This window comes from Apaloderma vittatum, unplaced genomic scaffold, assembly GCF_000703405.1.
Source record: "Apaloderma vittatum isolate BGI_N311 unplaced genomic scaffold, ASM70340v1 scaffold4593, whole genome shotgun sequence".
NCBI lineage: Eukaryota > Metazoa > Chordata > Aves > Trogoniformes > Trogonidae > Apaloderma > Apaloderma vittatum.
Window position 1 is genome coordinate 9,864 of NW_009706284.1, and position 10,318 is coordinate 20,181.

Sequence of the window (10,318 nt, forward strand, 5' to 3'; positions counted from 1 at the left end):
GTCCCCCACCGCATCCCAAAAGTCCCGCCAGCCAACCTGCTCCAGTGTGGGCATTTACTCCTCCACGGGCTACAGGTTCCAGCAGTGACCTGCTCTGATGCAGGCGTCCCACGGGCTACAGCCCCCTTCAGGCATCCACCCACACGGCGTGGGGTCCTCTGCCCCACGGTGGACACCTACACCTGCCCATGGGCTGCAGGGGGACAACCTGCTTCACCATGGGCTTCACCACGACCCAGGGGACCCTCTGCTCTGGCGCCTGGAGCTCATCCTCCCCCCCTCCTTCTTCTCTGACCTTGGTGTCTTCACAGATTCTCACTCCTCCGTCTCTGTGGCAGCTGTTGTGGCGCAGGTCTTTTTCCCTGTTTCTTCAATATGTTTTCACAGAGGCGTTCCTCTCCTATCACTTCACTGATAGGCTCAGCCTTGGCCAGCAGCGGGTCTATCAAACTTGGGAAGCTTCTGGCAGCTTCTTGCAGAAGCCACCCCTACAGGACTCCCTCACCAAAATCCGGCCAGGCAAACCCAATACAATACTTTTATTAAGGATTTGTAGATTTGCTTTCAAAGTTTTTGCTATATAGGTTGTTCCTGTTTTCTTTTCATGGTAAGTATATTAGAATTTAGAACTCTGTAACTTAATGTCATAAAATTTATTTCGGTACTTAGGTACAAATTCTGTACTGTAGTCTAACAAATGAATGTGGGAAAAAATTATTTCCACTTCAAGCAGGAGATGAAATTGTATTTTGTTTTATGTCTTATTCACTTCAAAATGAAAACCATGTGTTTAAGAATAATACTTATGCCAAAAAAAGCGTTATGTGAGAATTTTTTTATTTAAAATTTGGGAGGACCTTCCTTCGAACAAGCAGTCTTATGCTATCTTTTTTTTGTGGTTTTTTTTTTTTAATTGACTTAGATTAGAATTACCACAGTACTTGATGCTTTCCAACCTGTGGAGTTCGATAATAAGTTTTTTAATTACATCTTTTTTCTCAAAGGAAATATATCTTGAAAGTATTTCAGGGGCAAATCTTGTTATTATAAGTGTTGAGTGGTTATTTTTTGTATGTCTGTGTGTGATTTGCAACTGGATGCTGAAGTTTATCTTCCTTAACATGCTGATCTACTCTTCAATCACTGCCCTTTTTTACTGCCTCAAGGTGAAGATGTACAAAAGGTTTTAGATGAGTGGAAAGAGTACAAAATGGGAGTGCCAACCTATGGTGCAATTATTCTTGATGAGACACTTGAAAATGTAAGTACAGAAACAGTTGTGATGGGTTAGAGGGATGGATGGCATATGCTGGCAGAAGTAATATTTTTGCTCTTTACAGGTCTCTTCGGGAGGGGTAAAAAAGTGCTTCACATTCACAAAGACTTGGCAGTTACTTGACACTGTTGAGCGTGTGCAGAAATATAGTGTGGGAGACAGTAAACACACTTCTGCTTGCTTTCCTACTCAGTGGGTTGGTTTCTTAGTGTGTGTTTCTTTTTTTTAAAATTACTTGGAGTTGCACAATCCCGTAAAATATTCAGCAGTTCTTGTAGAACATAGAAAATCTGGTGGATTCCTTCCTTCAGGCTAAAGTATCTTTTTGGAGAAGCAGGGAGCAGTGAAGGGAAGATGTATACTAAAAATTGGTTAGAATAGTAGGTGTTTGACAGTTGCATTTCCTTGTATTTTGCAGGTTCTTTTGGTTCAGGGCTATTTAGCAAAGTCTGGCTGGGGATTTCCAAAAGGGAAAGTAAATAAGGAAGAGGCTCCTCATGACTGTGCTGCTAGAGAGGTAAGTTATATTTGATTCCTTTAAATGTAAGCTAGAGTAATGAAATTTTTCTGAGAACACAATATTTGTGTTAGATGAAAAGACATTGTACTTAAATAACTCTTTATGGAAATCAGGTAAATAAATAATCTGTTCTGCAGGAGTCTCCTTCTGCAGCTTTTTGTGCTGTTCTGAGTTCCAGAGTGATAACCAAGGGGGTAGTTATGTAACTTAGAATCACTGTTTGTTGTTTCTAATTGTTTTGCATTAACTTGCTAAATTAAACGAATGTTACTTTTAAAGTTCCTTGCCAAACTGTCAAATTACTTTTAAGTATTATTCTTGGGAAATCTTATGTACTTTGTGGTTTTTGGAATATTAATTTCAAGGGCCTAGATAACTGTAAAAAGGTAGAAGAATGGGAATTTAGCTTGCATAGAGTGGGTTATGTGAAATGGCTAAAGAGTTGAGTTGGAGGTTGTAGATTATGTAAAAATTGTGAAGTACTTTTCCATTTTGCAGTGATGCAGGAACAGGGATCAATGTATATGTCAAGTAAAATTTGAAAAATAAAATAATCTGAGGGGTTTATTGCAGCTAGGTACCTAGTTATATAATGAATCTGCATGTTAAAAATAACCTGTAACAGAATATTGCTGGTAAAAACTCAGTGTTCCTGTAACATAATATGTCTGTATATTTTGTGAGGGAAAGTTAAGATGAGGGAAAGTAGTAAGATGCATTAGTTTTCTTCATGGTTAGACTGAATTAGCATCTGAGAAATCATGGATTTTTATTTTTTTTAAAAAACACTTGTCAAAAATGCATGAATTAATAGTTCCATATTTCTGATTCCACAGTTAGTGCTTTCTATACCATTCATATATTTAATATGGACTTGGAAAGCAAAATAAGGTGTTAGATCTAAACATTGCGCTATTATGCAATGGACACATTAAATACAATTTCATGTTAGCAGTTACTGATCTCTGAGTATAGAATATTATTTACATAGTATCGAGTGACTTACCAAAGAGTGAAACACCTGAGCTACAGATGCTGCGGTGGAAATGTCATTGCAAAACCTGGGAGCTGGGGAAGAAACAGAGACTTAGTAAGATTATTCAACGCATGTCTCTTTCCCCATTCCTCATAAACAGCTTGCTCAGTTAAACTTTTACTAGTTAAGTGCTTTTAGGGTTGATCAAGGGACTGAACTGAAGAAAGACTGTGTGTATATATGTATATGGACCACAACACAGTGAGCGGGACAAACAAGGTGTAACTTCTTCAGGAAGAAATGACATGACATATGTCTTCCTCTTGAAGTTATGTGATCAAAAGCTTTAAACAGGGCACAGTTATACTGGGAAAAGAATCTTTTGACTGTGGTTTTAGTTTGGAGAAGTGATTTAGATTAGACTAGTGAACAACACTATTGCTATGACCTTTTTCTATCAAGATATAGATTGTCATAGTGGATAAACTGGCAAATTCTTCAAGGCTTACACATGGCTGTAATCAGGTTGTCTATAATATCTGTGCATAAATCTTTTAACTGCTTTTATTGGAGTCAGCACAAGTCTAAACCCATAAACTGAGTGTGTATGAGTTCTAACTGAGTAAGTCTTCACAGGACAGTGACTAGACAGTTCAGTAGTATTTCAGAAGTTGCTGAGGGCAAAACCATACTAAATGAATGGGTTTTTTTCTGGTGAAAGGATTTTCTACAATGAATTCATTTGACTCATCTGGAAGGGAAAGCATTAGTGTCAGTGTTAAGTGTGTGCAGGAAAAGCATGTTCGCTTATGTGAGACAGTATGTGTCAGGTTGTATTGGGGGGCTGTTTTTTTGTTCTTCCTTTTTTTCCCCTGAACTCTATTGTTCTTAATGTAGCTAGATGGGAAGATGGCTTGCTTTTTATTTTGGTATAAAAGAGATTGTATGTGCTAATTCTAAGTCTAACGGGTCAACTATTTGCTTTACCACACCCTTCTGTGTTTTGGGGTTTTTTTTGTTGTTTGGTTTGGTTTTTTGTATTTGTGCTCAATTTCATCTGCATTTTCAAAAATTGAATGTATAACCATTTTTATGATACCAGTATGTTTTAAATATTTCTTGCTATTATTTTATATGCAGTTATTTGGTTCTATTTTTCATTATATCTACTCACAGGAGATGAGAATTGAGAAGAGATTTTATGGAAGATCCTGCCCTTCTTTTAGTTCTGATTCTGGTCTTTACAAAATTTAACTGATTATTAGCAGCGGGCTTAATAACCCTGGGGTTAATATGCAGTTCTATGAGTGATTGTTCTTATGCGTGTAAAGGCTTGTTTTTCCCAAGAGTGAGCAGTGGTCTGCTTTCATGGATAGTTCCTGAAAAATAGCCATTCATCCCCTTCTGATGATAGTTTCTGAAAGGATAAATCTGAATACACTCACTGATTTAATCTATGTGCTTTTCAGGTGTTTGAAGAAACTGGGTTTGACATAAAAGACTATATCTGCAAAGAAGAATACATTGAGCTGCGAATTAACGATCAGCTAGCACGGCTCTACATCATTCCAGGAGTTCCCAAGAACACAAAATTCAACCCCAAAACAAGAAGGGAAATTCGGGTATGTGTTCTCATGTTTGAATCTATAGGAACCTTATAGTGGAGCTCTATTTTTAAAGCTGATGGTCTGCAAAAGACTGAAACTACCAAGCATCATGATGTTGACCTCAAATAATGGGTACAAATGGCATCTTTGCATCTTGTCAACTTCTTGCAACATTACTACGAAGACTGATTCTTGACCTTCTGTCTGATGTTCCCACTCACTATGAAAATAATATTAGAGCATGCTGCCAAACTATAATTCTCCCCGTCCTTTCTCTTAGGTGGTGAATGTTAATCATTTAACGTTACTCCTAGTTATACCTGCACAAATACCTGCACATATAGGTATATATTCTTCTGAATATGTCATTATTAATTGGTCATATACAAAAGCTTTCATATCAGGAGGAGAAACTAAGAAATGTGTTCTGTCTTTTGTGGCTTTAGAGAATAGAGTATTTTAAGGAGATTGGGAAGGGGACACGAAAAGGGAACTATTTTGGATGGTTTGTATACCATTAGGCTTTTAAAAGGTATTTTGTAAAAGAGAAGCAAAGACTCAGGTAGGGAGCTTGTTGGAAACCTTGTTCCTAATATCTGTAATCTCTGAAGTTTGAATATCTTTACTGCATTTCATTTTAAACCAGCTATCCTTTACTTCTGTTTTTTTCTTTTATAACAAAACTTCAAACTTACTCTGCATATTAAATCCCCTTTTTTCTGATAATTTTTCAACTAATGTTGTTGGTCTAGTTTTGATGTCATTTAAAATGGCAAGAATTGTAGACTTTGAAAGTTATTAAAAGCCTCTACCTTTATTTATGGCAGTCTGTGTGCAGTGGTTTGGTTGGTTTTTGAAACCCTTACTCACAATTTAGCTGCTGGATAATACCTTTCATATGTTAGGTCCTATATCTGGGAATGAGTATGTGCTGTACCATCTTTTACACAATAGTTGCTGTCAGAAGAATAACTCCATTGTTAATTCATGTTTTGTGAAAAAACCTGTTGTGATCCATTTATTAAAGTCTTCCGCTGTAATTTTTTAATTAAGGAAATAGTTGTGGTTGATACACCTTTATAACATTCTGTAAGGTTACAGCAGTGGGTATTTTGATTTTAATTCTTGTTTTTCTAGAATATTGAGTGGTTTTCCATTGACAAATTACCATGCCACAGAAATGACATGACCCCGAAGTCCAAGCTTGGTTTGGCACCTAACAAATTTTTTATGGCAATTCCCTTCATCAGGTATGTTGGAGATGAGGCAAATGCTAGGCCAGTGCCTTTCAGACAACTTTAGATTTGCTTTACTGACAAACAAAATTTCTCCTTGCTCATAGGCCATTGAGGGAATGGATTTCCCAAAGGAATGGCGATTCCTCAGATAGTGACAATGGATTTTCATCTACAGGGAGCACACCCTCTAAGCCCAATTTGGAAAAAGCTAGGTAAGAACCAGGTCAGTTTAACACCTCTATATCCTTTCTCTAAAATATGGGCCATACAAAGGCATTTGTCCTTTCTCATTCTCCAACTATTTGTATTCCAGTAATAAAATGGTTTAATAAAAAAATAAAAATCGATTGTGATTGTATTTCATAGGACTGTAAATAGTATGAGAAGATAATTGATATCATGATACACTTCTTTTTATGTTTGGTAAATTCTCATATGTCAGAACTGAGATAACTTACTGAGTCCTGTCTATGGGAACCAAAACACAGAGGCTAGAACAAGTAGGTAGCTTCCAGTACTTTAAGTTCAACACTTTTGACACTTCCACAGAGGAAAAATAAGACTCACTGAAGTAGGACTGTAAAGTACTATCAGAAGTAGCTAGCTAGATAAAAACTGTGGGGGTCAGTTACTGGTTTCTAATTCAGCTGAGTTAAAAGTGGTGTAGCAAACCTTAAAATCTGTTGTCTGAAAGAGAAGGCTGTACTCCAGTAATTAGAGTCAGATCAGCACCCGTACTGACAACAACAGGACAAACGCCCATGTGAACTTAACCTGCTGCGTATGCAGAGCGTAAGCTTCCTACAGCAGACAAAACAAAATTCGGTGAATGCAGTGAGCATTAAAACAGTTTCCACACTAGGTTACTTAAGCTTGTCTTCCAGGTTATTCTCAAAACGCAGAAAATTATTCCATGTTTCTTTTTTTGCTATCAGTACGTTTGAAGTTGTGCTGTAAACTCTTTGTTTTCCTGTACTAGATCCAAACTTCGCTGTAGTCAGCAGATGTTTACAGATGGCTCTTCAGGAGAGCAGTGGGTGAAGCCAAAACAGCCCCAGAAGCCATATAATCAGCCTGAGATGTCTGAAGCTTTGAAGATAAAGGTAGATTGTTTTTTTTTCAGGCAAACCTGTTGCACTTGGGCTATTTAAAATGTATGTCTTCATTCATAAGGGTTCCTCTCTGGAATGAAAATACTGGATTTTATCACTATAGCATGCAAAAATAAAAACACAGAAGAAAATAAAAATCTTGGGGATTCTCAGATTTATCTGACTTTAGAGGTCATGGGATATCGGGTGGTAGTTGTGTTGTTTCAGATTTAGATGGTAATTACTACTCTTCATTTTGGTGTCCTCTATATGCACCATCTTGAAATATTTTGGGTACCACTAATATATATGCGTCAGTATACAGGAACTCAAAGAACTGAATTTATTGTGTACTACAGTGTCTGTAACAGTTCAAAAGAGAGTAGCAGCCGATGACTCCTTGTAACTTCAGTGAATGTTTAATTTCAGTGTGCTTCAGTTGGTCTACAAAAGATACTGTTCACATATTTTAAGGTTATTTGGAGGAAAATTTTAACTACTCAGTGGGAAGTGTCAGTGCACTGACGTTCAGTGCTCTCATTGAAACTCTTTGCTATATTTTGGACTTAATGGCAGAATCAGAGCTTGAGGAGCAATGGCAGAAAGCAGTATCAAGACACTTCCAGCCAAAAGAAGCGAACAAATGGAGTCCACAGTCAACCAGTTAAGCAAAACCATACCTTGGTAAGAAACACACAGTGATTAACAGGTTCTGGTGATGCTTAACAAATGTCCATGCCAATGTCATGCTGAAAGAGAATGCGTATCTATCAAAAGAATATTTGATCAGAATATTTGGTAGGTATTTGTAAAAATACGACATTTCTTACCTTGTACACACATGCGTCCGTAGACAAGCATACTAAACTTCAAAGTCTGCATTTAAACAGCTGAAAAGTTTTGGCTGTTTCAGTAGACAACACTGCAGCTTTCCAGGTTCCTGCCAGGTAATAGCCTACTGTGGTGTGTCATAGCAAGTCCGTGTAGTACATCTCACTTATTCGTGTACGATGTACTATTGTAAGCATGGAGTTTTGTTACGCAACAATCAGATACAAAGTGAGAACACATGTGCTTATTGTTGAATTTCCATCTAGCAAAAATGTTGAGGTGCAGACTTGACTTGGACACAAGAATCTCATAATTTTTTAATGTACAAATGCAGCAGTTTGTAAATTCCAGTATGACATTCTTGGTGCATTACATTTTCCTTGCCGTAGCTGTCTTTGTCTCCACAGTTTTGCTGGCTGGGAGAAGTCGCACTGAGATCTCTTTTTTTCTTTTTTTAATATAATATCTTCTTGACCCTCTCCTTCCCCTGTTCTTTATGGCTTTCTAGTTCTACTTTTTTGGCTTCTGTGCAGCAGCCTGCAGCTCAGCTGGCTTCTCCAGGCTTTACTTTTTCTTGTTTATCAGCTGTGTAAGCTAGATTCTTCCCATTCTGGCTTGTGATTATTACCTTCTCTCTGTTTTTCATGTAGAAATTCAGAAACCATAAACTCTTGTCCTAAAAAGTCCTCACTTTAGCAAAAAATGATTAGATGTGTTTGAGTCTGAGAGAAGAAGAACGAAAAGTCAAAGAATTGAGTGCCCAGAAATTTGGCTATATAGAAAAAACGGGGATCTGTAGGATCTTGATGGAAACAAGTGAACTGTTAATACTCCACAGTTATTCTGTAGGCTCTTTCCAGACTTCTGTGATGTTCCATTTTGTGTTTTCATTATTGTCAGTCCTTTGAAGTTTAAATATTTCATGTCCCAGTGATAATTTTCTAATACAGCTTGGAGGCCAAGAAACTCCTAATTCACACAGTGTACAAAGGGCCATACTTTTCTCTGTACTTGAGTACTTTCAGAACTGTACCTGGGGCTAAAACTTAACTCCTCTCTGGAGAGTTCTAAGTTTTTTGTCTCTAATGTGTGCTAGTTTAATTGGCAGTAGCAATGTGTTTGCAAATACATTCCCCTTGCTTTTTGGGACAAGATGATTGAAGAAGTGGCTTAACCACATGCAACTTTGATTCCACACTATCATATGCAAGACCTTTTCAGCTTAAAACATTTAAAAAGCAGTCAGAATTTTTCCTTTAAAAGCCTGCATTTTTAAGATGTTTTGTTGACTGTTAAAAGGTTGCATGCCTCTGAAAGACTTGTGGACTGGAAACCATGCTTACTAGAAAAAGTAACATGACAGAATTCATACTGGGTTATAAGTAAAACAATCACACATCAGAGAGTGTGTCAAACCAAATATAACCAACCTACCTTTTAGTTGATGCTTAAGCTATACCCTTAAGAAATACAATGCCATTTCTTTGTGAAGTGTATAATGTATGGTCATTCTCTTAACCAGAAATGTGAAAAAAAGCTTAATCCAAGAAGACTTCAAGATAACTTTGAAACAGGCAAGTGCAGTCTGAACTTTCATCCATTGTCATGTGTTACAGGTTGAAGGCAGCTGAATAATGATGGCTGAGGGTTTTTCCTTGCATGCTAACCTACCAAATATTATAAAGCCATGTTTTTGTAAAGGTAGTCTGAGTTGTTTGTTGGGTTTTTTTGTTTTGCTTTGTTTTGTTTTTAATTTGGCTAACTTCTTGTGCTGCTTCATGTTGATTTTACAGTTCTCTTTATTATGACTGCTAGATTATACCAGCTGGCTGAGTAAAATGTAGCTGAAAGCTTGTTTAGTAAAAATAACACGCAAGTCGACATAATGCTGGAAATTGAGTGTCAGTTCAAGGCTTTCTGTCTGGCTAGTAATAAGATGCAGCTGAAATTGGACTACTATGGAGAATGCACACAGTTTTTTACCTACTGCTCAGAAAATAGGTCCATATTTCTTTCCTCCTTATTAAGAAATGACTTGCAAAACAGCACCTGTGGGTAAAACTGGTACTGAAAGCGTCTCCAGATTGCTGTGACAGAAGATTTGTTCTAGCCACTAGATGACTTGTAAATATGGCTGTTTGAGTTACCTTCTTCTGTTTATGACCAGACATACATATTTAGTCATAAATACTAATTGAAAATACATTTGAGATACGCCTTTGTAATGTTATTGACACTCTTATTGATAACTACCTGTTTAAAACTTTTTTCATTATTTTTTTGCTTCCATCAGATGCAGCATATGAGATGTGTTGCTCCAGTGAAGACCCACTGCCAGAATCTGTAGAGGAACATTCTGTGGCATGCAATGGTCATTACAAATTTGCTTTCTCATCAAGAGCTTTCTTGAGTTTCAAGTTTGACCATGATGCCATAATGAAGAATTTTGACCTCTGACAGAAAACTTAAGAACAAAAATCAGACTTGCCTGTTGCAATTGAGGGGGTTTCTTATCCAGCCTTACTCTTTCTCAGGAGTTTTTTTGTTTGTTTGTTTTGTTTGTTTGTTTTTAAATGCAATGCAGGGACCGACTGGTGGTTTGGAAGGGTTTGTTCTCTTTGCAGTATGGGAGTGGCATAGTCAAGTGTTGCACTTTAAATGCAGTATAGCCTTTGTCCACAAAGTACCTTTCCAGTGTTCAGTTCACTTGTTCCTAGCTGTGCATTAGAGGGCATTCTTTTTCATTTTTTATGTTGTTCCTTTTTTAATCTTGGTATGT

At 37.2% G+C, this 10,318-nt stretch overlaps 1 protein-coding gene across 1 annotated transcript in view; it reads left to right on the forward strand.

The window, feature by feature from the left end:
- Positions 1 to 9,996, forward strand: part of DCP2 (decapping mRNA 2) — an 11,771-nt gene extending 1,775 nt beyond the window's left edge. The window contains exons 2-10 of the mRNA XM_009865715.1: positions 1,134 to 1,261; positions 1,695 to 1,793; positions 4,242 to 4,394; positions 5,517 to 5,629; positions 5,722 to 5,829; positions 6,597 to 6,720; positions 7,285 to 7,392; positions 9,062 to 9,113; positions 9,833 to 9,996. Of these exons, the coding sequence (XP_009864017.1) occupies positions 1,134 to 1,261; positions 1,695 to 1,793; positions 4,242 to 4,394; positions 5,517 to 5,629; positions 5,722 to 5,829; positions 6,597 to 6,720; positions 7,285 to 7,392; positions 9,062 to 9,113; positions 9,833 to 9,996 (1,049 nt within the window). The remainder of the gene's footprint in view (positions 1 to 1,133; positions 1,262 to 1,694; positions 1,794 to 4,241; positions 4,395 to 5,516; positions 5,630 to 5,721; positions 5,830 to 6,596; positions 6,721 to 7,284; positions 7,393 to 9,061; positions 9,114 to 9,832) is intronic.
- The last annotated feature ends 322 nt before the right edge of the window (positions 9,997 to 10,318 follow it).